At 58.2% G+C, this 27,779-nt stretch overlaps 2 protein-coding genes across 2 annotated transcripts; both read left to right on the top strand.

Moving 5' to 3' along the window:
• The first annotated feature begins 482 nt into the window (after nt 1-482).
• Nucleotides 483-19,932, top strand: ACVR1B (activin A receptor type 1B). The gene is made up of 9 exons (XM_040088408.2): nt 483-564; nt 9,798-10,037; nt 10,955-11,203; nt 12,668-12,898; nt 13,526-13,693; nt 14,223-14,379; nt 14,854-14,978; nt 15,574-15,704; nt 16,264-19,932. The coding sequence occupies exons 2-9, from the start codon at nt 9,863-9,865 to the stop codon at nt 16,387-16,389; spliced, it is 1,362 nt and encodes a 453-aa protein (XP_039944342.1). The 5' UTR covers nt 483-564; nt 9,798-9,862; the 3' UTR covers nt 16,390-19,932.
• Nucleotides 19,933-21,852: 1,920 nt separating this feature from the next.
• Nucleotides 21,853-25,884, top strand: TAMALIN (trafficking regulator and scaffold protein tamalin; the record flags this gene model as incomplete). The annotated part of the gene is made up of 8 exons (XM_040088351.1): nt 21,853-21,978; nt 23,651-23,700; nt 24,097-24,151; nt 24,476-24,578; nt 24,673-24,766; nt 24,847-24,913; nt 25,000-25,066; nt 25,152-25,884. Coding segments are annotated over 8 exons (987 nt in total), but the record flags the coding sequence as incomplete, so codon positions are not given.
• Nucleotides 25,885-27,779: the final 1,895 nt, after the last annotated feature.

Below are 27,779 nucleotides of genomic sequence, written 5' to 3'. Positions count from 1 at the left end.
TCACACATATCACACACACATCACACATATATCACGCATGTATCACACACAGTTATCACACATTTATCACACATGTATCACATGTATCACACACATATCACACACACCACACACATATCGCACACATATCACACACACCACACACATGTACCCCACATATCACACATGTATCACACACAGTTATCACACATTTATCACACATTTATCACACATGTATCACATGTATCACACACATGTATCACACATGTATCACATTAAACCCCCCCGCTGTCCCTCCCCTCCCGTGTGCGCACGCGCGGGCTCGCCCCGCCCCTCCCCCTTTAGCCCCGCCCCTCGCCCCTTTCGCCCCGCCCCTTTCGCCCCGCCCCGGTCCCGCCCCCCGCTCCCACTCCCGGCGGCGCTGCGGCCGCTCCGCTCCGAGGCCGCGGCGCGTCCCCGCCATGGCCGCCCGGGCCCCCCGCTCCCCTCCGGCTCCTCCCGCCGCCCTCCGCTCCCCGCCGCCTCCCGCCGCCCTCCTGCTCGCCCTGCTCCTGCTCCTGACCGGGCCGCTCGGCGGGGCCCGCGGTGAGTGAGGGGCGGCGCCGGACCCGGCCCGCACCGGCCGTAACATGGCGGCGCCCCCCGCCCCCGCCGTGAGGGGAACGGGGAGGACCGGGGAAGGGTCGTGAGGGGGAGCGGGGATCGACGAGGGGGGAGCGGGAGTGAGGCGATGCGGGAGGCTGAGGAAGGGCCGGGGCCTGCCCGGGCCTGGGGCTGGGGAGCGGCTCTGGGGGGTGAGGCCGAGGGGAGATTTTAGACGGGCTTGGGAGGGAAAAAGGGGTGAGGGAGGGCTGGGGGAGCTGGGGGTGTGAGGAGGCCCTGAGGAGTTTGGGGGCGGGGAGGCACCGGGGTGGGTGTTTCAGGGTTGCAAGAAGGACTGGGCGGGTGGGGATGATGGTGCGGGGGAGGCGAGAGGGTTGGAGGGGCCTGGAGGTGCCCCCAAGGCTGTGAGGAGGCTCCCGAGGGCTTTGGGGCGTGGACATAGGTGCGGATGTTTCAGGGCGAAGAGAAGGATTTGCGGGTGGGATCCGTGGGGTTAGGGGTCCTGGAAGCAGGGGGGGGGGGGGTGCTCTGAAGGCATCGAGGACGTGTGCTGGAGGTTTTTGGGGTTCAGGCTTGGCTGAGGGCTCCCAGATGTGTGGTTTGTGGGAACCGGAGCTGGTTTGGGGCTGTCGCTTTCCCCTACAGAGGGGATGGATGGGGATGTGTCGGGGAGAGGCAGCAGCGATTGGGGCTGGGGGTTGGCTCCCCGTGCCGGGGGTCCTGCAGTGCCAGGGGATGCTCTGAAGAGCCCCGTGCTCACCTTGGGAGGAGATCTGCGAGCCTTCAGCCTGTTTTCGGGGGATAAACATGGAAATTGGGATTTATGGGCTTTTCACAGAGGATGGACTTGGAGGTCTCAGAGACGTTTTCTGGGCTGGTCGGGGAAGCGTGGGTCAGCCCAAGGTGGGAAGTGCCGCTGTGTTGTTATGGATCTTCTGGAGTTTGTGGCCTTTTCCCATTGTCCTGTGGCCCACCATCCCGGGGTGAACTTGGCAGCCCCCCCGTGCCCCAGAGATGGCAGCGTGTCTGTACCATCCAGCCCTCTGCAAATCTGCGGTTTGGGCTTTTAAGGAAACCTTTCTATACCCCGAGCTTCTGGAGCGGAATGACTGTAAATATTTGTTTGGAGGGAGGTGAGGGAGGGGAAAACTCTTTGTGTCGGTTGTTTGTTCCGTGTTGATCCGTTTCCTTTACCTGGCCCCGCTTCTCCCGCTGGTGGGGGGAGAGTGAGGGGATCTCATCTCTGGATTTGGGAGGAGCAGCAGACCTCTGCTCCAGGCTTGGGGCAAAGCTTGCAGCGGATCTCACCTCCGATTTTAGGAAGCAAATCGGTTTGGGGTGAGCTCGGCCCTTTTCCCCAGAGGAAAGACGTGACCGAGCATCTCTCAGGGGGACAGAGGACGGGCTGGTGGGCTCTGCCTCGGTGTCCCAGTGCAGCCCAGCTCTGTGGCTATCGGGGTGATCGCTGTTGTGTAACTTAGGTACCTGTTCCGACAGGTTCCACTCCAGAATATTTTTCTCCTCCCCAACCTCTCACCGTTTGTGTGCTGCATTCCCACCTGACCGTTGGAGGGTAATAACTCCGTGTGTGTGTGTGTGTGCGGATCTGGGCTTGTTAGAGCACAGAAAATGGCTTCAAACCTCACCTGGGCTGCAGGTGAGGGTTTGCCTGTGAGTTCTGGGAATTTGGGGGTAGAAATGTGCTTTTGGGAGCAGAGTGGCTGCGTTTTGGTGTAACCTCAGGTAAAACCCAGCCTTGGCAAGGGTGTTTCAGCTCCTTTGGCCGAGCAGGATCAGATGAGACTCATGGCATGGCTCTTCTCAGGCTTTCACTTAGGTAAAAGCTGGTTTTTATTAAAAAAAAAAAATCATAATTAATAAACAGGAAAGGACCAATTGACTGTACAAATCCCCCTGGAAACTTGGCGACTCCCGGCGCCTTTGATTTTAGGCTCTATGAGTGGCTATTGTTTCCGCTCAGTGTGTGCTGAACGGTTTTATTCAGCACAAGGTGCGAGCTCAGCCCGAGTTGGAGGGAGTTGCACTCATGGAATGAGGTGTAGGCTGGAAGGGAGCAGGGAATCACCCTGGGAATTGTTCTCTGCTGGAACAGCCATGATGCACGTTTGGTATGCCGGGGGGGGGTGCTCTCGCATATTTTGCTTATTTCGGGAAAAGCTGGAAAAACATCTGAATTTCTGCAGTGCTTGGGGAGGCTCTGCGTGTCAGTAAACAGTGCAGACAACAGCCCCTTCCTTTAAAAAAAAAAAAAAAAAAAAAAGGAAAATAATCGAGGCTCCTTTGCAAAGGGGTGTTGCAGGTCGGCCTCGCTCGAAATAAATCAAAAACCCGCCCTGGGGAATAATTTCGGGGCAGCAGATTTTATTATTAACACCTGCTTCAAATATTTACCCGCTTAAATCAGGCGCACTCCGCCGGGGTCTGTAAGTTATATCCCACAACTTTCCAAGAAAGCCTTTCCCTAACTGGAAATTAAAAACAGTGTCCAACAAGCATTCTTGAACCCGTCCAGCTCCTTGGCCAGACAGCTTGAGTTGTTGGTTTGTTGGGTTTTTTTTGGTTTTTTTTTTCTTTTCCCCTGGATACGCTGCCAGGAGTGGATGCTCCGGAAACGGCTGTTGCGAAAGGAGCGCAGTCAAACGTCAGCTCTCTCAGCAGCAAGCAAAGTTCACTGGGTGGTGACCAGAGGGAGTGTGTCCTGCCCTGAGCACGCCGGGCAGGAATTGCTTCTCCGGGAGGGTTTTACAGGGTGGGAGCTCCTTTGTCTTCCTTATTTAAGCCCCCGGTTCTCAGCTGCTCTGTGCTTCTCTTGTCTGTCCCTATTTGTTATTTCTTTTTAGAAAAAGAGCCTTTCCCTGCGCTTTAAATCCCCTTGATTTAAGATCTTGCTGCCTTTTGTGGCCTTCTTGGAAGTACCTGTGGATTGCTGGATGTGGGAATGTAGCCCGCATGTTAAACAACGTATTTATTTCCACCCTGGAAAAGCCAAATGCCTGAGAGAAGCCAGGTTGGGTCTGAAGTCTTGGAACCTTGATAAACCTGGGCATGAGGTGTGCAGGATGTTCTTCCACAGCACCGCTGTGTGTGGTGTGCTGGCTCCTGAAGTGGTTCCCTGACAAGTTAAAACACAAAACAGGGGTCAGAGCAGAGCCCAGAGAGGGAACGGGGAGCCGTGTGTCCATGCTCTGGGTGGAAGAGCAACAGCAGAAACATCAAGGCTTCTTCTAATTAACCTCTTAATGATGAGACTCCTGTCAATTCCTTATTTACAATTCATTTAGAGGCTCTTTTGTGTTCCTTGAGTAGATGCAGGGAAAGTTCTGCACTTTGAAGGAACATTCTTCCTGCCTCTTTTCTATTTTTTTGTTTTTCCATTTCGTGTGTTTTCTGGTCAGCCGTGCTGCCTTCACGTCAGGTCCAGCCTGTGCCAGGGGACTGCAGCCAGCTCAGAGAAGCTGAGGCTCTTACTTCCAACTTGAAATATCCCAGGATAATGTTTAGTTTCTGGGTGACTTGCTTTCAAGTGCTTTGTTTTTTCGTAGTGCTTTTGCAGCTAATTTTAACTCCGTTTCGTGTGGCAGCGCTGTGGGTCAGTAGATACCACAAACGGCGGCAAGAAGCGAAAGAGAGATGTTTTCATCCAAAATAGGAGGAGAAATTGAAGGGGAGATGAGATGTAGGGAAGGTGCTCGAGGTGGTGCTGTGTCCGTGGAAGGGCAGATCCGTGCTTGTTTCTCCAGCTCCTCAGAAGGGAGTGACAGCATCCAGAACTGGCCTAACATTTGGTTTTGGAGGCAGTGGGTGCAGGAGAGCCGGCTCGGAGGGGACACCAGAGGAGTCACTTTGGACTCAGATGTATCCCAGCAAGGGATGGAGGGATCCCAGCTGTGGATGCCAAGCAGTCGAGGTGAATGTGGGCGTGAAGGGCCATCAGGATATCAGAGGGATGGAGCACCTCTCCTAGAAGGAAAGGGTGGGAGAACTGGGATTGTCCAGCCTGGAGAACAGAAGCTTTGGGGTTACCTAATTGTGGCCTTCCAGTACTTGAAGGGAGTGTGCAAGAAAGATGGAGGGAGAATCTTTACAAGGGCCTGGAATGCCAGGACAAGAGGAAATGGCTTCCCAGTGCCAGAGGGCAGGGTTGGGTGGGATATTGGGAAGAAATTTCTCCCTGTGAGGGTGGGGAGGCCCTGGCACAGGTTGCCCAGAGAAGCTGTGGCCGCTCCTGGATCCCTGGAAGTGTCCAAGGCCAGGCTGGATGGGGCTTGGAGTAACCTCAGATAGTGGGAGGTGTCCCTGCCCGTGGCAGTGGGGTGGAACTGGATGAGCTTTAAGGTCCCTTCCAACCCAAGCCAATCCAGGATTCCATGATAATATAAAGGAAAGTAAATCTTGTTTCCTTAAAGCCTTCATCATGTGGCTCAGCATCTCCTCATCATTGCCTTGGGGAAAGGGAGCTGCTTGTTTCCTTGGAGCTTTTTCCAGCTGAGCAAGGAGCACAGAGGGACTCCTGGACACATCCCTGCTCCTTCCCCACGAGGGAATGGATATCCCAGCTGAGCAAGGAGCACAGAGGGACTCCTGGACACATCCCTGCTCCTTCCCCACGAGGGAATGGATATCCCAGCTGAGCAAGGAGCACAGAGGGACTCCTGGACACATCCCTGCTCCTTCCCCACGAGGGAATGGATATCCCAGCTGAGCAAGGAGCACAGAGGGACTCCTGGACACATCCCTGCTCCTTCCCCACGAGGGAATGGATATCCCAGCTGACCGAGGAGCACAGAGGGACTTCTGGACACATCCCTGCTCCTTCCCCACGAGGGAATGGATATCATTCCTAACCCTGTGTGATACAGGTCGCTCTTTATGTTGGCACAGCACAGAGCCAGACACTGGCAGGTATTTCTTTCTTCCAAGCGTGTTTACGCACGTCCCTCTTCATTAAAGCATCCAAAGAAGCAGCAGAGCTACAAAGCCAATTGCTCCCCGTTTCTGTTGCTGACATTTCGCTGCTGCAGCGTGAAACTGGTGCTCCCAGAGTGGGGCTCATTAAGTTTGGTGCTGCACAGAGACACGATCAATTGCAGCTCCTGTTCCAGCGCCTTGGAAAGGCTCAAAGTCAGGGGGATCATTCTTCCAGCCTCGATTCGAACTGTTGAAAAAGAACAGCAGCTACCATCCCTGCAAAAAAATCTGTTTATCCGGTAAATACGTGGGTGGCTATTGGCAATTTTACCAACGATCGTCTTCAGGTTAATTATCCTCATACATATTGATCAGGTAGGGTTCAGCCCTGAGAAGATGGCATCTTTCTCTAGGCACAGCTTTCGAGAGATGCTGGAAAATGTATTCCAAAAGGTGGTGAACACCATTGCAGGAGATTCTGCTGTGAAACTTTCCCCTGTCTAGCTGCAGAGACATCTTGACACATGCAACTCCGTGTGAGAATAAATACGTGCAAAATGAGCTCGGGGAGTTGCTGGGAGAGGAGGAGAAATGTTCTTTGCCTGTCAGAGCTCAGCGTTTGAGTCTCCCTGGAGCGCAGAGCTCGAATCCACAGCCCCCCCCCCCCACCTGTTTGTTTGGCTCCATTTTGGGAATACAGGTCGCTTTTAATGGGAGGATTTGGACAGAGAGAGCCAGCTCTTTGTTTTCCTCTGTTTTGTGGTTGACGCCGAGGGATTTGGATACCTCTGTGCCCTGGGATCTTTTCAGAGCTGGGGCTGTGACCTGACAACCTCGTGGGGAGCAGAAGCAGCTCTTGAGCTTGAAGGATAGCGACAGAGAGTTTGTTTATTGGCGGTGCTGAGCGACACCTCAGCTTCTGGGGGAGAGCAGCGAGGCCCGGCCTCGCGTGGAACCACGGGCACTGTTTGCCCCAGAACCCTCTCCCCCCATCTCCCCAGCGAGAACAAAGCTTCACCAGCAGCATCTGCAGCTCCGCGACGCCGGGCTTGTCGAGGCAGCGTCTGCGGAGGGCCGGGCTCCGGCTGTCGGTGCGGGGAGCAGATCGAGCGGGCTCCGCTCCAGCTCCGCTCCAGCTCCGCTCGCACCTTCCCCGCAGACGCATCCCCGGGCGCTGCGCGAGAGGGGGGAGCGAGCCGCTCTTTGTTTCCCTTCGCCCCATCTTATTTCCTTCAGCCGGGGCGGTTTCTTTTATTAAGCAGATTATACGTTTGGCTCAATAATAGGAGCTTTTTTTCCTGAAGGGGAAAAAAAAAAAAAAAAAAAAAAAAAAGAATGCTGTTGGCATGAAAAATTCCTTTTTACCCGTCTCCTGTCTCCTGCTTTGCCCCGGCTGCTCTTGAGAGCACCCAAGAGATACCAGCCCACCCCTGTCCGCCTTCTGTGCCCTACACAAAGGGCAGACAACAAAATTTGCTTTTTTCCCGGCTTCTGGTGAGTTTCTGATAGAAGAATTTGCCCTTTTGGTTAACCAGACTGGAGTTACTGGACCTGCACGAGTTGCTCTGTAATTCTCCTCTTTGCCAGGAGCTTCCCGGTGAGCGCCGGTGCAGACAGGCCTTGCCTCCCTGGCACACACAGAAAATGGGAGAGTTCCTGCCTGCAGCCTGGAGGCTCTGGCCTCCAGTACCTGGAAAGCCCCTCGGGGGTCTCTGATGAGAGGTGGAGAGAAGGACAGTCATGTGCTGAAGGCTCCCTTCTCTTTGTTCCAGCTGCTCTCTGACTGTGGGGATTTTTGAGGTGAAAACGTAAGAATCAAAGTTTGAAAAGAGCGGTTGTGTCAGAGGGGGAACAGGGCGAGGTGAAGCCGTGGGGCATCCCCCTCCTTAGCAGGAAATTTTGGCTTTCTGCACAGAACAGATAAGGATCTCGCTCTGTCTCCAAGCTGGGGCTCTGGTATCATACCTTGCAGGTAAACTGATTTTTTTGTTGTTGTTGTTTTTTAATCCTACAAATGAGACTGAGCAGACACGACCTGCTTCTCTGCTTTCCCTCTCAAAGGCATGCTCAGTTTCAGGCCAGATACTTCGCTCAGAAGTTTACAAAACCAGTTTTATTAGTGCATTGAAGTGTTTTGTTTGCTTTGGAGCTTCTGGAAGAGAACCTGCCGCAGCCTAAATCTTGGGATTGAGACCTCAAAAATGAGTCTTAACAGGAACAGAGTTCACTTTTGTTGTATCTAAATCAGACTGAAAAGAACCTACACAGTGAAATGTGTGTGGGTTAAATGTTTTTAATTTGTACCTTGAGCTTTTGATAAGTAATAAGGGAGATGCTTTAAAGGACCATTTCCTTTTAAGTCGGCATGAAGGCAGGAATGTGCCCTGGGTGCTCTTTGCCATCTCAGATTTTCATAAAATCTCCTTTATCACCAACCTTTGTTCCCCTAAGTGGTTGTATTTTTCAGAATTGTCTTTTTTGCGCTCCGCTGGCCATGGGAAAACGCTGCTCTTGGAGCTGTTTGAAGTGACTGTTAGTGGAGATTTTTTTGTTTTTTTTTTTCCTTTCATTATAACATTTTCTCTCAAAATCTTCAGAATCCATGGATGTTCTCCACCCTTCACAACACAGATCAGCCTGAGAGTCTTCCCTGTCTGTTTTCTGTCCTGTTTTCTTTCACTGGCCTGTGGTGAGCACCTGGTGATGAGCTCCGTTTGCTCGTGATGATTTTTAAAGGTGTCTCACCCAACAGCTTTTAATCACAGAGTTACAGAATCGTGAAATATCCTGAGCTGGAAAGGGCCCACCAGGATCATCCAGTCCAACCCTGTCCCTGCACAAACATCCCACCCTGGGCATCCCTGGGAGCAGTGTCCAAAGGTTCTTGGAGCTCTGGCAGCCTCAGGGCCGTGACCATTCCCTGGGCAGTGCCTGAACCCTCTGATACCCATCCTAAACCTCTCCTGACTCAGCTCCAGACATTCCCTTGGCTCTTGTCACTGCCTTTTCACTGCAGGTTTTGAATCTGTTGATTGCAGACTAACCAGCACCCACATTCAGCCCGTCTGAAAGAGCTCACAACAACAGCTGGAAAAGGAGGAGCAGCGTCCAGAGAGAATTAAGTGAACAGTAATACAATTACCCTGATTGATTTAGCCAGGTCTCTGGGATAAGGGCTAATGGGTGTCTTCCTCCTAAAGGAACCCTGAGGAAATCAGGAGCAGCTTGTTTTTCCTTAAGCTTAGGGTAACATGGTCCCGCACACAAGCGTTGAGGGTGACTTTGTGTGTGACTTTACACCTGAGAGGATTTAGATCAGGCCTGGGCAGAGTTATCCTGTGGCGCTTGTATCTTTTAAAACCCTTCTTCACACCCTCCCTACCTGAAAGCCCATTTCTGCAGCGGGTAAGGACATGTTTTGGATTCCCTCTGGGAAGGCTGGGAGAGCTGATGAAAGCTGGTGAAAACCCGGCGTGCTGCTAAACAAGCCCCACCCTTCTTCTTGACATTGTTGGATTCCTCTTTGTTCCCAAGGATGGCAAGGCCCGGGGATTTGCTTACAGTTTTCTCAGGCAGCCTGAGAAAAGCACAATGACAGCTGGGAGGTGGAAAAAATGTGGGAATCCGCCTCAGAGCTTCTCCCTCTCTTTTATCCAAATAATCTTTGTGGAAGAGCGGGCAAAGAGCCAGGAGTTTATTTGACCCAAGGTAGTGTCTCGGATCAGGAAAGCAGTCATTAAACAAGTGGCTGATCTAGCCGGGCGTAGCACGCTTGGCTCGTGCGGTCGGTCGGGATTGGGTTTGGTTTGGCATCTGCCGGTCTCCGTGAGCCAGGGGTGGTCGTTCCCTTGCCCAGCCCACGTCAGGCAGCTCCAGGGAGCCCGGACAGTCAGCCCAGGTGGAATCAGGTCAGTCAGTTTGAGTAATCGTCAGGTTTGGGGTTGAGTCTGACCCGAGGTTGGGCTGGGAGTGGATCTCGGTCGGATCTCGCCCGGTTTGCAGCGATGACTTGGGTCACGGCTGGTGGTGATTGCAACAGGAGCAGGCGCTGGGCTGCCTGGACAGGCACCTCCTGGAAAGGCTCCTCTGCCTCCACAGTCTGTTTTATTCTGGAAATGGATTCTTGCAGGTCTGGAATACTGGGTATGACTTGTGCTGTTCGCAGAGCCGGTTCTTCCGGAGCTTGTGAACGGCCCTTCTGAAATGGAGAATTTAAAGGAGGTTTCCTCTCGTTTGAGCTCTAGCTCTCCGTGGGTTTTAAGGAGCCGATCTTGTTTTGATTGCAGCTTTGACATGCCTGTGCTCTGACTGCAAACACGCCAACTCCACGTGCGAGACGGACGGCGCCTGCATGGTCTCGGTCTTCAACCTGGACGGTGTCAAACACCACGTTCGGACCTGCATCCCTGAGGCAAAACTGATTCCTGCTGGGAAACCCTTCTATTGTCTGAGTTCAGAGGATCTGCGTAATACTCACTGCTGCTACTCCGATTTTTGCAACAAAATCGATCTAATGGTTCCCAGTGGTAAGCAGAGAGTCAGAAAAATCATGTGTTTGAAGTGGGAGGAGAGGAGCTGTCTGTTTGGGATTGGGAATTTGGAGTCCTCAGCCCTGTTTTCACTTCTTCCCTTCAGCTGCAGCATGAACTTGAGCGCTGGGTTTGTTTCCTTCATCTGTAAAGTAGAAATAACAAACCACTTCAAATTCAGATGGGAATGTGTGTGTGTGTGTTCCCTTTGTCGCTGAGCTGGCCCTGCCTTTATCAGCTGGTGTCGCTTCCCTTCCAAGACCCCAAATCTTTTCAGTGCTGAGCACAAGCAGAGGAACATTCCAGCAAGGCATGTGAGGAGGAACACACGCAGGGGAAGTGGCCCTGCCTCTGAGTGAGGGTGTGGGAAACTTCTGCTTCTCATCCCTGGGATGGACAGGGCCCGTGGTGCTTCCTCACACCTCCTACTTTCTGTTTTGGGCTGGTTTTTAGTGGGTGCTGTGAAGACTGCAGAATCATTTTCCTTGGGAGCAGTGGGGAGATCTCAACCTTGCTCGAAACAACAAATAATTGTCTTGTCAGGTTCAAGCTGACTGGTTTTAAAAGGGGCGAAAGGGAAAGAGGGAGCAGGGAGCCCTGGCCAACCGGTTGAGTTCAAATGGAAGGTGAACTGCAGGCTGTTCTGGAAAATCAGCCCAGGACACGCTCCTGTCTAAAAGAGTGAATGGACAGCCCATAATCCCTGATCCCACAATTGCAGCTCCATCTTCCTTTGGTGGTTTCAGCTGCATTTTGCCTGCCTGATAATCAGCCCCACCTTAACACTGTTGTTTGATGCATCTCCAGGCTAAAATCGTCCAGGCTCTAAGAGAACAACAAAACACAAGTAAATCCTCAAAGGAACGATAATTTCCTCAAAAAATATCTGTTTTTCTTCTCCCCTTCCTCCCAAGGACACCTGAAAGACAACGAGCCCCCGTCAAGCTGGGGTCCTGTGGAGCTGGTGGCGGTGATCGCCGGGCCCGTCTTCCTGGTGTTCGTTGTCATGATCATCGTCGTGTTTGTGTTCCACCACCACCAGCGAGTCTATCACAACCGCCAGCGCCTCGACATGGAGGACCCTTCTTGTGAAATGTGCCTTTCCAAGGACAAGACCTTGCAAGATCTGGTCTATGATCTCTCCACCTCCGGCTCTGGCTCAGGTATTGCGAGGTGAAGGGGTGACCAATAGCTCCGTGCAGCCTTTGGGCTAGTGGTTGCCACAGCTTAGCCACGGCCGTGAGGCTGCTGGCTTGGAGTGTGTTCAGGGAGTTTGTCAGGAATCTGTTCAGGGGATCTGTCATGAATCTGTTCAGGGAGTTTGTCAGGAGTCTGTTCAGGGGATCTGTCATGAATCTGTTCAGGGAGTTTGTCAGGAGTCTGTTCAGGGGATCTGTCATGAATCTGTTCAGGGAGTTTGTCAGGAGTCTGTTCAGGGGATCTGTCATGAGTTTGTCATGAGTCTGTTCAGAGAGTTTGTCAGGAATCTGTTCAGGGAGTTTGTCAGGAGTCTGTTCAGGGAGTTTTTCATGAATTTGTTCAGGGGATCTGTCATGAATTTGTTCAGGGGATCTGTCAGGAGTCTGTTCAGGGAGTTTTTCATTTATTTGTTCAAGGGATCTGTCATGAATCTGTTCAGGGGATCTGTCATGAGTAACTTGAAGGGATGTTTGAATTCAGTCATGCAGTTGGTCTCGTGTCTGTTCAGATAAGAGCAGGAGTTCAACTCCTCCCTAACTGCAAGAGGATTCCCCAAACAGCTGCATCTGTTCCCAGTTCAGCCTTGGAACGGGATTTGGGTTGGAAGCAGCCATTAACTGCTGACCTGTGCATTCAGAGGAGAATGCAGGATGTCACCTGCATCAAAGCTGCAGGAAAATGGGGATGATCCAGCAGATCAACATTTCACGGTGCAAATCGTGCGTTTGCACAGCCCATTTCATCCCAAAGAACCCTTGGGCCTTCCCAGGTGGATGATGTGCAGAGTTTGCTTCTGTAACGCTTAAAAGGAATCCCCAGAATAGATGGGAAGTCACGGTTTAGTGGTGGCTTTGAAAGAGGAAGGTAGCTGGGTTAAAGAATATAAGGAATTTTGCAGCAGATGGGAACTGTAGGAAAATCCACAGAGGCAGAGACTGTCACAACCTGATATTCGACCAGGGAATAAACGTGCAGCAGCACATCTGCTGCTATATATGAAATATTTGGGATCTCTTCTATGTTGTGGGCAGGTGAGCTCCATGCTTTCTGTAAGCAATGGCAACGATCTTGGGACTCCTTTCTTAAGAGAAATTTGGGGGGTTTTCTGCTTTTTAGCAGAAACTGACTTCACTGAATTCCGTTCTTTGCATATTGAGGCTGCAGTTCCTTTGATCTGTCATGGAGCAGAAGTTCCCCAACTGCTCCGTGCCGGATCTCTGCTTCAAAGCAAAATGCAGATTCTGCTCAGATTTTGTGCTCTGCCCAAGCAGCGGCACATCCCACGCAGGAGCTGCTTTGGGCCTTGCTCAGGCTCCCAGTTTTTATCAAACGTGGAACCCGCTGGGTTTGAGGATTCTTCAGCCTCTGGGGTTTCGGGAGGTTTTCTGCTGCCGCAGGGATTCATTCCTTCTCTCCCTTGTGCCCAGGCTTGCCTCTGTTTGTCCAGCGGACCGTGGCTCGGACGATTGTCCTTCAGGAGATCATCGGCAAAGGGCGCTTCGGGGAGGTGTGGCGGGGCAGGTGGCGTGGAGGTGACGTGGCTGTGAAGATCTTCTCTTCCCGTGAGGAGCGCTCCTGGTTCAGGGAAGCGGAGATCTACCAAACGGTGATGCTGCGGCACGAGAACATCCTGGGGTTTATTGCTGCGGATAACAAAGGTAAGGGGGAGAAACGCCTCGAGCCTGAGAGCAGAGGCTGGCAGCACTGTGCAGCCAGTTCCAGAGCCTGACCGCCCTTTCCAAAAGGTTTTCTCTAATACCCCATCTGAACCTCCCCTGGTGCAACTTGAGGCCGTTTCCTCTGGTCCTGTCGCTCGTTGCCCCACCTGCCTCCATCCTCCTGTCAAGGAGTCGAACAGGATGAGAATGTCTCCTCCTTGAGCCTCCTTTTCTTCAGGCTGAGCCCTCCAGCTCCCTCAGCCGCTCTTCAGGGGTTCTCCAGACCCTTCCCCAGCTCCGTTGCCCATCTCTGGTCACGCTCCAGCACCTCCACATCTTTCTTGTCGTGGGGGACTAAAGCTGACTGAAGTCAACTCCTCTGGGCCTCTACACTGCCCAAAACTGACCCCAGGACTCGAGCTGTTGCCTCACCAGTGCCTGGCACAGGGGGAAAGTTACAGCTCTGCTCCCGCTGGCCATGCTACAGCCGATCCGAGCCGTTTCTTCCTTGCCCCCGTTGAGCTGCAGCCTTATCCAGCAGCTCTGCTCTGTCCCAAAAACACGTGGGGTGCTCAGTGGCCATCCCTGCGTCGCATCCTCCTGATCTCCATCCCTTTCCTGTTGCAGATAACGGGACCTGGACTCAGCTGTGGCTCGTCTCCGACTACCACGAGCACGGCTCTCTCTTTGATTACCTGAATCGCTACACGGTGACTATCGAGGGCATGATCAAGCTGGCCCTGTCTGCTGCCAGCGGGCTGGCCCACCTGCACATGGAGATCGTGGGCACTCAGGGTAAAAGCTGAGCCAGAAAAGGCCTTGGGAATTCTTGAGGGGAGGATAAAGCAGGATTGCTGAAGGGAGCTGATGTGCTGCGCAGCAAAGCCTGCCTGAGTCAGCCCCGGCTTCATCTGGTGGTTATTGACCAGAAATAGAGCGATTGCTTTGGCTGGCTGCGAAGTGGGTTAACCTGGCGCTCGCTCCCGGGAGTTATATCACCATCTCACATCCCATCCTAAAATTGGCGCTGCCTGGGTGGGATGTGAGCACAGGCAGGAGCGGAATCGCAAACTCCTGACGTCCGCGCCTGTGCTGGGATGTGGAGTTTACATCCCTCTTGAGGCCTCTGTGTGCCACTGCATCAGCGGCGCCTCCAAAACGCCAATTGGAGCCTCTCCCTGCTCCTTTCCTGATGAAGCTAAACAGGAAGAAAAGTGTTGCAACATCGGGTTTAACGCCCTGAAATCCGCTGCCGCCTCCGCGCCACTTGGACAAGTGGCTATCCCCGGCTTGACCCTTGCTGCTTTTTGTTTTGCTCTGCCAGGAAAACCTGGGATCGCTCACAGGGACCTGAAATCCAAGAACATCTTGGTGAAGAAGAACGGCACGTGTGCCATCGCCGACCTGGGCCTGGCCGTGCGGCACGACTCGGTCACGGACACGATTGACATCGCGCCAAACCAAAGGGTTGGAACCAAACGGTAGGAAAATGCATCTGAAGGTGTTGGAGCCACTGGAAATGCCTGAGCTGCAGGGTGGAGCGCTGGGGGAATTCTCTGAATTCAGCGTTCCCCAGTGTCCTGCAGGGTCAGTTTTGCGCCTGAGTTGGTGGCGAAGGGATGTTGCAGGTGTCGCCGCGCTGGGAGGTGACAGCCGTGTAAACCTGGCTGCTCGTGTAATGCATGACAACAGGCTTGGCCTCACTAAAGCCTTTGGGGCCTCCTGTTGGGAGCCTGATGTAGTTCTGGGACATTTCTACCTCTTTCCCCAGCTTGCTGTTGTTCTTGAGTTATTTTCACTTTCTTATATCCCAGGGCCCAGTTCTGTTCTGAGGGCGGCTGTGCCAAGCAGAGCTTGTTCTGCTTGGAAAAGTGCTGTGTGGGGAAAACTGACCACTCACTGTCTCCCAGAGAATTCCCTCTCAGAAAGAAAACGCTTTTCCTTTCTCTGTGCAGGTACATGGCCCCAGAAGTCTTGGATGAAACCATCAACATGAAGCATTTCGATTCGTTTAAATGTGCCGATATATACGCCTTGGGCTTGGTCTACTGGGAGATTGCCCGAAGGTGCAACGCAGGAGGTAACGTCCTTTGTGTGCCTGGGCCAGTGGCTGCTCTTGCTCCCCAGCCTTGGGGATCCCATTGATCGGGTTTTTTTGGAGGTTTGGGGGAGGACAGGGATGTTGGAGGACTTGTCCCTGTGTGGCGTCACCAAGGGAGGTAACAGAAGTGACCCGTGACTGCAGCCAGCGTTGGCTCAAGGGTGTTGGCGGCCTGATGTTCCTTTGGGTGGATTTTCAGGAGCTGGTGGTGCTGATTGCCGGGGAACTCCCCCAGATCAGTGTAAATGTCCTGGCACGTGCAGCTGCAGCATCGTCCCACGTGTGACGGCCCCACCGCCGTGGAGATGCAGCGACCCCGGCGCCTCGCTGCGAGGTGTTGATCCCGGCCCGCTGACTCCCTGCCAGTTTCAGGCAGCTGCGTTTTATTTCCCTGCATTTTTTTCTCGTTAACTCCGCTTCCAGATTCTTCATTTCTGTTCTAAATAACTGCAAAGTGTTGACGCATCTCGGCAGTGACTCATGGAGCCCAAACCTCCATCCGTCTGCCTTCAGCGAGCGCAGCGGCCCCGCTCCCTGTTCCCAGGAATTCCATTCTCCCTGCTCTGCCTTTCAGGTATCCATGAGGAGTATCAGCTCCCCTACTACGACCTCGTACCCTCTGACCCTTCCATTGAGGAGATGCGGAAGGTCGTGTGTGACCAGAAGTTACGGCCAAACATCCCAAACTGGTGGCAGAGCTACGAGGTAAGGTCTGCTTTCATCTCCCATGTCCCCTTTCCTCTCCTGTGAGGAAAGGCTGAGAGAATTGGGATTGTCCAGCCTGGAGAACAAAAAGGTGATTGTGACCTTTCGGTACTTGAAGGGAGTCTGCAGGAAAGAGGGAGGGAGAATCTTTACAAGGACCAGGGGGAACGGTTTCCCACTACCAGAGGGAAGGGTTGGGTGGGCTATTGGGAAGAAATTCTTCCCTGTGAGGGTGGGCAGGCCCTGGAAAAGGTTGCCCAGAGCAGCTGTGGCTGCTTCTGGATCCCTGGAAGTGTCCAAAGCCAGGTTGGACAGGGCTTGGAGCCACCTGGGATTGTGGAAGGTGTCCCTGCCCATGGCAGAGCATGGAACGAGATGAGCTTTAGGGTCTCTTCCAACTCAAACCCCTCCGTGACTCCCCCACGATGAGATAACAAGTGCTGAGAGGTTTGCCCTGGTTTTGGGGGACGTGAAGCCCAGGCAGAGCAGCAGCCTGGCACACCAGCGTGGCATCAGGGGAAGAGCAGAGCACTGACGTTGGGCGCTGTTTCCTGCCCAGGCACTACGGGTGATGGGCAAGATGATGCGGGAGTGCTGGTACGCCAACGGAGCGGCTCGGCTCACGGCCCTCCGCATCAAGAAAACCCTGTCCCAGCTCAGCGTCCAGGAAGATGTGAAAATTTAGGCTCTGAGCCTCAGCAGGAGGAAACCGCACAGGAGCTGCTGTGCTAAGAGTAGACGTGTGACGGAGGCCTACCTCGTGTTTCAGCCCAACCTACTGCTACAACCAGACAGCGGGACCTGCAGGCTGCTCGGCAGCAGGGGGACGGAGCCTACAGAGCCGCTCTCTTCCCTGCTCGGGTATGAAACAATCCGAAACCTTTTGTGATCACCTCCTGAGAGCGTGGAGACTTGAGGGCGACTTCGCCCGGAGGCGTCTTCTCAGCCCCGATCTCGACTCTTTGTGGAAACCCCTGTAAAGTTCAGCGTGCGTCGAGCACCCCTCGGCGGGGTCGGAGCCAGCCCCGGGCGCTCGGGAAGGGGAAGGGAAAGTTTTCTTGCCGTACTCTCGAGGATTTTTTTTTTTTGGTTTTTTTTTTGGTTTTTTTTTCCCCCCCAGGGACTGGCAACGTTAATGCAGAAAAAAAAAAAAAAAAAAGGCAAAACAAATGGTGCTCTCTTCCAAGAGGCTGAGCCGGAACAGTTTTTGATCAGCTTCACGAAACCGTTCTCCTTTTCTTTAAGCTTGAAAAAAAAAACAAAACACAACAAAAACAAACAAACGAACGAAACAAAAAAAATCCGACTTGCGGGGCCGCGCCGGCGCCTGCATGCGCGAGGTCGCGCGCGTTCCCCGCGCCCCCCCCGTCGTCTCCCCCGTGGCCGTGCGGTGTCTCTGCCTGTGGGTGGCTCATCTCTGTCCGTGCTTCCTGTGCATGTGCGAATCTCGAGTGTCCCCGTTGCGTGAGCTGTGTGCCGCTGGTGCTCTCCGTGCTGAGTCGTGAGCGTCGTGGAGCTCGGGCGGGCTGCCGCCGAGAGCGGATTCCCCGGCTCCCCCGCGATGGGCTTGTCCCGTCAGGTCGCCTCACTGCCACCCCTTCCCCTTTTTTTTTTTTTTATATATATAAGGCAAAAATAAGGAACTGAGAAGCGCCCCTGGAATCCAGGTTGGGGTTTTTTTTTTTGGGGGGAGGGGTGTTATTTTTTTTTGTCTTGAGCCCCTGGGGTTTGTGGTTCTCCGTAGCGGGGAGCTGAGGCGCGGCAGAGGCGGAGCAGGCGCTGCGGCCGGCGCGTGGGGAAGGGCAGGGCTCGCTTCTCCTGGGAGCAGAATTCCCAGCTGTGCCACCCTGGCGGATTCCTGGGGGCCTGCTGATGGCAGCGCTGCAGGCTGGGGACAGAGTGGCTGGGCAGTGCCCAGGAGCAAAGGGACCTGGTGACAGCCACGAACAGGAGGCAGCAGTGTGCCCAGGTGGCCAAGAGGGCCAATGGCACCTGGCCTGGACCAGCAGTGGTGAGGCCAGCAGGAGCTGGAGGTCGTCCTTGCCCTGTGTTGGCCCTGGTGAGGCTGCGCCTCGAGTGCTGCGCCCAGTTCTGGGCTCCCCAGTTTAGGAAGGACGTTGAGGGGCTGGAGCGTGTCCAGAGGAGGGAAGGAGGCTGGTGAAGGGTTTGGAACACAAACCCTGTGAGGAGTGGCTGAGGGAGCTGGGGTTGTTTAACCCGGAGAAAAGGAGGCTCAGAGGAGACCTCGTCACTCTCCACAGCTCCCCGAAAGGTGCCTGGGCTCAGCTGGGGTCGGTCTCAGCTCCCAGGCAAACCACTGACAGAGTGTGAGGACACAGCCTTGAGCTGCGCCAGGGGAAGTTCAGGTTGGGCATCAGAAAAAAAAAAAAATTCTTCACTGGAAGAGTGATTGGGCACTGGAATCTGCCCAGGGACGCGTGGAGTCACCGTCCCTGGACGTGCTTGGGAAAAGACTGGACGTGGCCCTCAGTGCCGTGGTTTAGTTGATGAGCAGGTGTTAGGCTGGGCCTTAGGTTGGACTTGATGATCTCCAAGGTCTTTTCCAGCCCTGGCTCATTCCGTGATCTGAGTTCTGGGGGTGCTCTGCACCTCCCGGGGGCGCTGGGCAGGATCCGACAGCGGGTGTGGGTTGGGAAATCAGCGTCCACCCTTTGAACATAGATGTATAAATATCTCCTAATGTGGAAGTGGCTGTGTCTCCGTGCGGGGTGGGGGGATCTGCGTGGGTTTTCTTTTGATTCAGTCCTGAATCCAGGTGAGGGAGAGGTGGGGTGACTCCAGCAAACGTGGAGTGAGGGCTGTGGAGGTCAGGTCAGTGTCTGCAGTAGAGAACTCTGAAGCCATAACTTTTAACTGGAGTGGTTTGGATTATTATTTTTTTAATTATTATTGTTATTATTACTGTTGTTGTTGTTTTCTGGGAGGGTCTGGATTTTAACTTTTTTGAATATTGTTAATTCTTTCTAAGAGCAGAAAAAAAACAATCTCTTAATTATTACCTCTTGACCTGTTGGTTTGTAAAGAAATCGCTGCAAAAAGAAAAAAAAAAAAAATAGAAAAAAGAAGGAAAAAAAAAAAACAAAAAACCAAAACAAAGAAACAAATGCACAGAGCTTGATTTACACTGGAACTGTTTCTACTCTGACCTTGCTCCTGCTCTCTAAGGTGAGGTTTCATCTCCGCTCCGGCCGCCAGGGTTTAATCTTGATTTCAGTCCCTCTGTCCTTGCCGTGTGTCCGTGCGTCCCTCTGCCCCGATCCCCCGTGTGTCCGTGACCTTGTACAAAGTGAGCAGTGTGGTTTTTCCATCGCGTCAGGAGCCCTTCTGCATCCCCCGAGGAGTTTTTTGGCAGCCTGGATCAGCCGTGGGAGCAGGGACGGGATCTCCCCTGTCCCCTCCCAGCTTTGTCCCGCGTCACGACCCCGGGTTCCCCGTTGCACGTGTCCCTTAAACCTGGGTTTAAAATCTGAGGGGGGGGATCTTACAAACCCTTGCAGCAGGCGGGGGGAGGCCAGGAGAGGGGGCATCACCCGGCTGTGGGCACCGCGGGCTCTCGCTCTTGGCTCGGGCGCCCGCGGGTGCCGCCGGCTCCGCGCCTTGCACTGAACTCGCCCCCCTCCAACCGTAGCCACACTACAGCTGCCTCAGCGCCAAACCAAACAGGGGATGGGGTGGGAAAGGGCTGAGGAGAGGGCGGCTCCTGCCCTCGCCAGCGGGATTTTAGGAAAAGCTTCGTTTCGGGAGATCCGAGGGGGGGAAAAGCCCGAGCAGGAGCGCTGACCATGTAGCATTTACACAGCACTTTGATGCCAACCCGGTGCCCGGGGGTGCCCGGTGCCCGCCGAGCTGACGGAGCTCGTGGGAGTCGCTGCCTGGTTCCGAAGTTGGCGGCAGCTCTGGGGAAAAAAAAAAAAAAAGCAGAATTCCAGGCGGTTCTGAGGGGAGCCCGGTGCAGGATGAGGAGAGGGGGGGGATCCATCAGCGGTACGTGGCTGCAGGACAGAACTCTTGGTACTTCTCTGCCCCTTTGATTTGTTTGGTTTTGTACATTTTTCTTAGCAAAGGACTGTAAGAAAATAGCCACTTAGCCACTTTACCTCTTCAGTATGCAAAATGTACATACGGTGTAAGATAGGAAATCTTTTGTTTAATATAAAAACCAGGCTGTCGATTTCTGCTGTACATTATTAAAAGTTTGTTTTATTCACCTGAGGTGTCGCGGTCTCAGCTCACTGGGAGGGGTGGGGGGATTGCAGGGTGCAGCTCAAAGAGGGGTCAGCGAGGGGGGCTCATCCCTCACAGCTAAAATAATCTTTTTAGGAATATTTTAATGGTGAATACTCCCATTTTTAGTGAAGATGCGGCTTCCAACACCCGCCAAGCACTCTGGAGGTGATTTTCCACCCACGCAGGGCTGAGCAGCTGAACTTGGGGCTCCCGCTTTGGGGACAGGCGCAGAGCAGGAGGGGTTACAGAGGGATAAATACCCCGGAGATCCCCTCGGAGCATCCCTGGGCACGGTGGGCGCCTCCCTGGAGCATCCCCAAGTCTCCACCTGGACCCAGAGCTTCAAGGAAAGACAAACCCCGCAGCAAACTCCCCCGTGGCCCTACAACACCCTGCTTGCTTCCGAGGGTGAACGGTGCTGCTAATTCCTTAATTAGAGCCTCCTGCAAACGGAGCCTGTTGTGAGCGGATCAAGGGGAAAATCTGCCGAGGCCTGGGGTCCCCCCGGGCTCAGGCACGGTGGGGAGGGGGAGGCACCATCTGGGCTTGTCCTTCTTCATTCCCAGCTTTGTCTGAAGCTCCTGCTGTGGTCCCCAGGAAAATCCAGCCCCATCCTGGAAGCGTGGGCAGCAGCGAGACGAGAGCATGGAGGATTTTGGAGCAAAACCTGTCTGCTCCTCCAGGAGACGGGGCGGCAAAACAGTCTGAGGTGGCTGCAGCCCGCGGGCCGAGTCATGACCGGGTTTTGGGAACGAGATGGGGTGTTCCTCTTCGTCCCCAGCGGTTTGGTGACTCAGGAGCGGTGGTGGGCTCAGTCCCATCCTTTCCCCCAGCGTTTCCAGCCCTCAGCAGCTCTGCTCCTGGAGCAAATTCTCCTCCTGGTGACCCCAGGCCAGGCTGTGGGCGGGAGGTTTGGGTGGGACGCCAAGCGGGGTTGTTACGATCTTCAATTTCTCTTTTGGCAAATTTTAAACAAACATTTGGGCAAAGCTCTCGACTCCAGCTGGAAAATTCCCGCTGCCTCCCGCCGGGGCGCAACGAGGAGCTGCCGGAGCCTCACGGCGCGGCCGCAGCAGCCACCGCGGCTGCCTCCGGGAATTGTTCTTCCCTCCGCGTCCCGGCTCAGCGCAGCTCAGATCCTGCAGGAACAGCTTAAATCCCTGCGGCTGCCCCCGCTGGGAGCCGGGCCGGGGGCTGCGGCCGCCCCTGCCCCAGCTCCTGCCTCCCATTAAATCCCAAATGCGACTTTGGCGGCTTTGGCGGCCTGGGGGGTGACGTGGTGGCAGCTGTCGGGGAGCAGCGGAGCCCGGCATCGCTCCTGCTCCCGGAAACCACCGGCTTCTCCCCAAATCATCCCCGGGGCGATGGCTGGGAACCGTCCTTGGCGCCTCACAGCGACATTCCCAGCAGCATCCCACCCTGCACCCTCAGGGCACCACCTCCCCCAGGTTCCTTCTGCCCCACAGGAGCCGCCGGACTGAACCCCGTGGTGTCCCTGAGGATGCGCCCACGCGGGACCCCCCCCACCCTGGACCCTCCCCCGGGACCCGCAGAGGGGCACGGACCAGCACCCCAGGCGGAACCGAACCCCCCCGAGCCCCCCCGGGATCCCTAAGCAGGAACCCGCATGGGACCGTCCTGCCGGACCCCCGCAATGGGGAGAGCCCTCCACGGGCTCCCCCCGCACCGGACCCCCCCAGCGGGTCCCGACCCGGCTCGGGGCCGCGGAGATGCGGCCGCTGCCGGCCGCGGGGCGTGGTCTATCTCCGAACCCACCGCGCTTTAACGCCCCGCTGGGCGCGGTTCTGCTCCAGAAGGGGCGAGTCCCGCCTCGTCCCCGCCCCCAGGGGCCATATAGCGGCTCCCGGGACCGCCCGGCCCGGCCATGACCCTGCGGCGGCGGCGGCGGCGGCGGCTGCGGCCGAAGGACGATGAGGCACCGGCGGTGGCCCCGGAGAGCCCCGGCCCCGCCGAGCTCTACCGAGCGCTGGCGGCGGCCGGCGGGACCCTGCCCCGCGTGCGCAAGGTAGGGATGGCCGGGGGAGTGCGGGAACCGCCCCGGTGCCCCCCGGTTGAGCACCGGGACCGGAGGGGGAACCGGCGCCGCGAGCGGGATCGGGCTGCGGGGGGAGCGGAGCTGCGCCGCGTCCCCTGTCCCGCCCGGCCGCCGGTGCCTGCGCCCTGCGGGTCCGCTGCCGGGCTCTCGTCCTGCCCCGGGGGCCCGCCCAAGATCTCCTCGTGTCCCCGTGGCGCTCCGGTGTCCCGATCGTGCCCCGGTGACCGTCCTCACTCTGTTGTCCTGCCCCAGCGTCTCCTCGTCCCTGTCCCATCCTTTCGCAGCATCTTCCCGGTGTCCCCGTCCCGCTCCGCGTTGTCCCCTCCAGGCGTCACATCCTGTCCCGGATCCTGCCCCCGTCCTGCCGCCGCATTCTCCCTGTACCCCCAGCCTGATTTCCCCCCACGAGCCCCACGTCGTGTTCAGGTCCCTCCCCACGTTCCCTCAGGTGTCTTTCCCTGTGCTCCTTCCCAGCGTCCCCCCAAGCCCCACATCCTGTCCTGCTCCCTCTCCGTGTCCTGCCCTGCAGCTTTCGGGGTGCGGGGCCAGACCCCCACCCCGCCGTGCGTGGCTCTGTCACCGGGCCAGGGGTGACCCCACGGCCCCCCGGACTCTGCCCCATGAGGACAAGGGCATCGGCCACAGCGCACCCCGAGAGCCCCGGTCTGGCTTAGGGAGGGGAGGGGACAGGTCCCGGAATCCCCCAGGTCTCCCACACGGGACCCCTGGAAAAACCCCTCCGTGGCGGCGCTGGGACCGACACCGCCCTGCCGCTGCCCCGGCCCCGCGGTGTTTCCTGAGCGTTGTGGGGAAGCGAGAGCAGAGCCGACATCCGGAGCAGAAGCTGCCACAGCCCAGATACGCGCGGCGGCCTGGCTCCCGCTCCCCAGCCGAGGCCACCGCCACCACGCACGTCCCCGAGGCGCGCAGGACGTCACCTTCCCGTCACCGCGGGGACCTGGGGCCCAGCGCGACGGGCGGCAACTTTCCCTTGGGTGAACGCACCCGGTTCTGGTGTTTCTGCGCCCACGGGTGCGGTTTGGGGTGGGCGGTCGCTATCTGGTGGCACCAGCGTGGCACGGAGGGAACCCGGCCGCCACCAGCAGCACGTGCCGTGTGCCGCTCTCAAGGGAGCAGCAGCTTGTGGTGACACCGCACAGAGCCCGGCAGCCACCCAGGGGCATTCGGGGACATCCCTGTCACCTCCTGCCCCGCGCTGAGGGTCCCGTCGTGCCCCGCCGGTCCCTGCGCCCGCCCGCGCCTCCGCGCCTGCCACAACGGGGACATTGTCTGGGCCGGAGCGGGGGGTGGCTTTTGCATGAAAAAACCCGACTTTGTGACCACAACAGGGCCCCTCTGTGCCGGGGCCCCTCGGAGCTCGGCGTGGGGTGGGTGCGGCGCGGTTGACGTCAAAAGCGTGGGGCGAGCTCGGGGCAGCTCTGAGGGTGCCTTTGAGCGCCCATCAAAGCCCCGTTATGCCCGGCCCGCCCCGGGGGGCAGCCGGGTGTTGGTTCGGTGCCGGCCTGGCACGGTGCTCCCGCGGGGTTTGGTGCGGTGCTGCGCTGGTGGGACGCCCTGCAGGAGGTGCGGGGATGTCCCCTGGGGCGTCCCCCCCCGGCTCATGGCTCTTCCTTTGCCGCAGGACGCGGGGTTCAAGTGGGCATCCCCGAGCCAGTCGCCGGAGGAGCACAGGTAGGGACGGGGGACGCGGGAGTGGGGCTGGGGTTCCTGCCCCAGAGGGTTGGAGTTGGCCCTGGGACATCGTTCCGCTCTGGATACCCCGAGAGGGCTGGAAGTGAGGGGGGTTTTATGGGGAACCTGTGGCAGTGACGGGGTCACAGCTCCCCGGTGGGCTCAGACACCCCCAGACCCATGGGGATCCTGCTTGGCACCCACAGGACTGACAGGGCTGTGGCCAAAGCAAACTGGGGAGAGGTCTCATTCCCTGGGGGGATCCCATCTCAGGGCGGGGTGTCCTGTCCTTGGGGGACCCCAGAGCAGCATTTTGAGACGAGCCCGAGGTTTGCACAGGCTGGGGTTTGGATGTGCCTGGGGCTCTGCCTTGTCCCTGATCCCTGTGTCCCCCAGGAGGGTGGTGATGCTGGAGAAGAAGGCAGAGGAATCTTTCGGCTTCGAGATCCAGGTGGGTGCCGAGCCGAGCCGGGCCGTGCTCCCCACCCTTCCTTTGCATCGAGGGTATTTTTAAGTCGTCTCAGAGCTGGGGGTTATTTTTAGCCGTGACAGAGATGCCGTGTTCCTGAACCTCCCCCGGCCGTGCTGCCGGGGGCAGCCGGGGGGGCACAGGACCCCCCCCCCCCACCACGGGGGAGCTGCATTGCTGCCCCACCTCACCCTGCAGCAATTCAACACTGCAATTACTGCCCCGTGGCTGCCGTTTGGGGGGGTTCCCGGGGGGTCGGGGTGTCCCCGTGCCCCTCGCCAGACCCGTCCCCCCTCCCAATTCCAGACCTACGGGCTGCACCACCAGGACAGGAACAGCGTGGAGATGTTCACCTTCGTGTGCCGGGTGCACGACGGGAGCCCGGCCGAGGCCGCGGGGCTCAAGGCCGGTGAGCACATCCCGGGGGAGCCCCGGGGGGGGGGAGCAGGGAGAGGGGAGCAGCACCCCTGAACCCCCCCATCCCCGTTCACCCTGCGCTCTAGGGGACACGATCACGGGGGTGAACGGGCTCAACGTGGAGGGCATCCGGCACCGGGAGATCGTGGAGATCATCAAGAGCTCAGGCAATGTTCTGCGGTGAGCTGGGGGGGCGCGGGGGGCGGGGGGGGGCCCGGGTGGCTGCAGCCCCCCCAGTGCTGACGGCTGCCCACCCACAGGCTCGACACGCTCTATGGGACGTCCATCCGCAGGGCCGAGCTGGAGGCACGGCTGCAGTACCTGAAGGTGAGCGGGGGGCTGGCAGGGGGGGCTGGCATGGGGGGGCTGGGGACCCCTCCCCGGTGGTCCTCACCTCCTCACCTTGCCCCCAGCAAACCCTCTACGAGAAGTGGGGGGAGTTTCGCTCGCTGATGGTGCAGGAGCAGCGGCTGGTGCGGGGTGAGTGCAGGGTGGGGGACGGCGGGATGGTTTTGGGGCACCGGCTGTGGCCCCCTCCCCACGACACCCCCGTGTCTCCCGTCAGGTGTGGTGGCCAAGGACCCCAGCATCTACGACACGCTGGAGTCCATCCGCTGGTGCCTGCAGGGGGAGGGTCTCCCGGGGGGCTCCTCCCGTGCCAGCGGCAGCGACGACTCCCTGTACCAGACCTGCGTCTTCGCCTCTTCCGGCTCCTTGGATGGGGACAAGGATGGGGACGAGGACAAGGATGAGGACAGCGGGGGTCCCGCGCCCCCTCCGCCTCGCCCCCGCCCCGCCCTGGCCCGCAGCGCCAGCCTCAAGTGTTCGGGGGGCCCGGGGGCTGCGGGGAGGCTTTGGGCCCGGGCCGGGGACCCCGCGGAGGGAGCGGCCGCCCCCCGCAAGAGCCGGCACAGCAGCTTCCGCCGCCGGCTGCTCAAGTTCATCCCGGGTCTGAACCGGGCGCTGGAGGAAGAGGAGAGTCACCTCTAGCCCGGTCCCACCGCCCCCCACCCAGGACTATTTATTTATTTATTGCGAGGGGTTTCTTCATTTTCCTCATTGCCCGGCGCCCGTCCGCGGGGCGCTGCAGGAAGGAGGTTTGTGTTCCACCGACGCAGCACCAAGGGACAGACGTGAGGACGCTCCTGAAGCGCAGCTGGCGCTGATCTCGGGACCCCCGGAGCAGCTTTATTCCCCGGAGGGGATCCCCGCGTTCCCCGGCTCGGGGCGGGGCTGTGGGGGTCCCACCCCCGTTGTACCGCGCCGGTGCTCGCCAATACAGAGACGATTTGCGGCGATGCGTGGCTGTCACTGAGGGGGGGGGGACAGAGCCCTGATGTCACCTCGGACGCGAGGGAGCTCCGGGGTGTTCCCCCCCCTTCCCCGTGTCCCCCCCGCCTGCTGCAGCCCCCCGGTGCCGTAGGCCACGTCCCGGCGCTGCGGGGCCCCGGCCAGGCCCTTTCCTGCCCCGTTTCCTCCGGCAGCCGGCGGGAAGCGAGTCCCACCCCGAGCCCTTCCGCCGGCGGGGGACACGGTGCCCACGCAGGACTGGCACTGGGGATCCCCCCACGCCCTGCCTCAGTGTCCCCCAGAGCCGCCGAAGCAGCGTCCGGAGGAATTGGGGGGGGGGACACAAAGCTGCCCCCAACGACTGGGGGACCCCGATTCTCCCCTCCCCGTCCCCCGCAGGAGCCCAGGGGAGCCTGCTGGAGACGCGGGGGTGGGAGCTGCGTGGGGCGCGGGGTGGGGGGCTCAGCCGGCTCCCCCACACTGTCCCGCCTTGTCCCCGTGCCAGGACGGTTCTGTGCTGGACATTTATGGTCTGGCTCTCGCAGCCCCGGCGTCCTCCCGAGAGCTGCCAGGGTCGGAGCACCCCGTTCCCGTCAAATCCATCACGGGACCCCCCCCCTGTCGCAGCTGCCGCCCCACGCCGAGCTTTTTATAGCCCCGACCTGGAGCTGCGTGTGCCCGGAAATGGGCAGGCGGCCGTGGGACAGCGGGGTCACGCGTGGCACCGGCTGAGCCGGGCAGGGCCGGGGGGTTCGGAGCGGGAACGCCCCGGAGCAGCCTGTCATTACCGATAAATATAGGCCCTTGGCGCGGAGCCAGCGCCAGCCCCGGGCACCGGCTGATCAGGGCGCGGGCACCCCGCGAGCCCCCACGCCCACCCTGGGGTGGGCATCGTTATCCCCGCGCGCCCACCTGCGTGTCGGGGGGGGGGATCCCTGGGGGTTGGCGTGACCGGGGGTCCCCCCTCTGCGCCCCCGTGGCCTTGCCAGGGCGGCTGGGCTCGGGTTTCCTCCCCCGGAGTACAGCTAATGCCGGCTGCGGGGGCTGCCGGTGTCACCCTCCGGTAACGCCGCCTCAGGAGAGGAACACAGGGGGCTGCGGCCTTTGGGACCCCCCCCAAGAGCTCTGGGACCCCCCTCCCTGGCCCGTCCCGTCCGTATCCTCGGGCTGCCACCGGCCGTGCCCCCCCCGCCCCGTGTTGCAGGGACCCCGCCGGGCTCGGGGGATCCCTTTGGGGGCGGCCCCGGTGCTGCCGCGGGATCCCCGAGACGTCAGCGACCAGGTGTGACGTCAGCGGGGCAGGTGTGACGTCACGGAACCCCCTTCGGGGGCGGGCGACAGCGAGAAGCGAGGCCGGAGCGAAGGAACGGGCAACGGGAGGAGGCGGCGACGGCGCCCGGTACCGCCGGACCCCCTCCGGTGCCGGGCTGCTCCCGCCGCTCCTCCCGGGGCACCGGGGCCCGGTGGGACCGTGCCGGGGGCTCTGTTTGTAGGGGGAGCCCTAACGGCGCTGCCAGCCCGGGCACAGCAGGCCGGGTGCCCCCGGTTTGCCCCCGGTGTGTCCCCGGTTTGTCCCCGGTTTGCCCCCGGTTTGCCCCCGGTTTGTCCCCGGTTTGTCCCCGGTGTGTCCCCGGTTTGCCCCCGGTTTGCCCCCGGTTTGGCCCCGGTTTGCCCCCGGTTTGTCCCCGGTTTGGCCCCGACGGGTCCGGCTGGTACCGGAGTGCACCGGGTGGGTGGCAGAAGATACCAAGGGAGTACCGGGGTAGTACCGGCGGTACCGGCTGGGAAGCTGCGGGTGCTACCGGAGGGTATCGCGGGAAGCGCTGGAGTCGTACCGGGATGGTACCGGAGGCTGTTGAGGGGGTACCGGAGTGGCACCGGAGGGTACTGAGGAGTTCCGTGT

The sequence above is a fragment of the Hirundo rustica genome, chromosome 30 (assembly GCF_015227805.2).
Source record: "Hirundo rustica isolate bHirRus1 chromosome 30, bHirRus1.pri.v3, whole genome shotgun sequence".
Lineage (NCBI taxonomy): Eukaryota > Metazoa > Chordata > Aves > Passeriformes > Hirundinidae > Hirundo > Hirundo rustica.
Note: the sequence above shows the minus strand (reverse complement) of the source record. Positions and strands in the feature narration are given on the sequence as shown.

Excerpts from the sequence above, each read along its gene's own strand:
- ACVR1B (XM_040088408.2), top strand. The coding sequence starts at position 9,863 with ATGGTCTCGGTCTTCAACCTGGACGGTGTCAAACACCACGTTCGGACC. Across the intron at positions 10,038-10,954 it reads CGATCTAATGGTTCCCAGTG|GACACCTGAAAGACAACGAG; the intron begins GTAAGCAGAGAG and ends CTTCCTCCCAAG. Across the intron at positions 14,979-15,573 it reads CCGAAGGTGCAACGCAGGAG|GTATCCATGAGGAGTATCAG; the intron begins GTAACGTCCTTT and ends TCTGCCTTTCAG.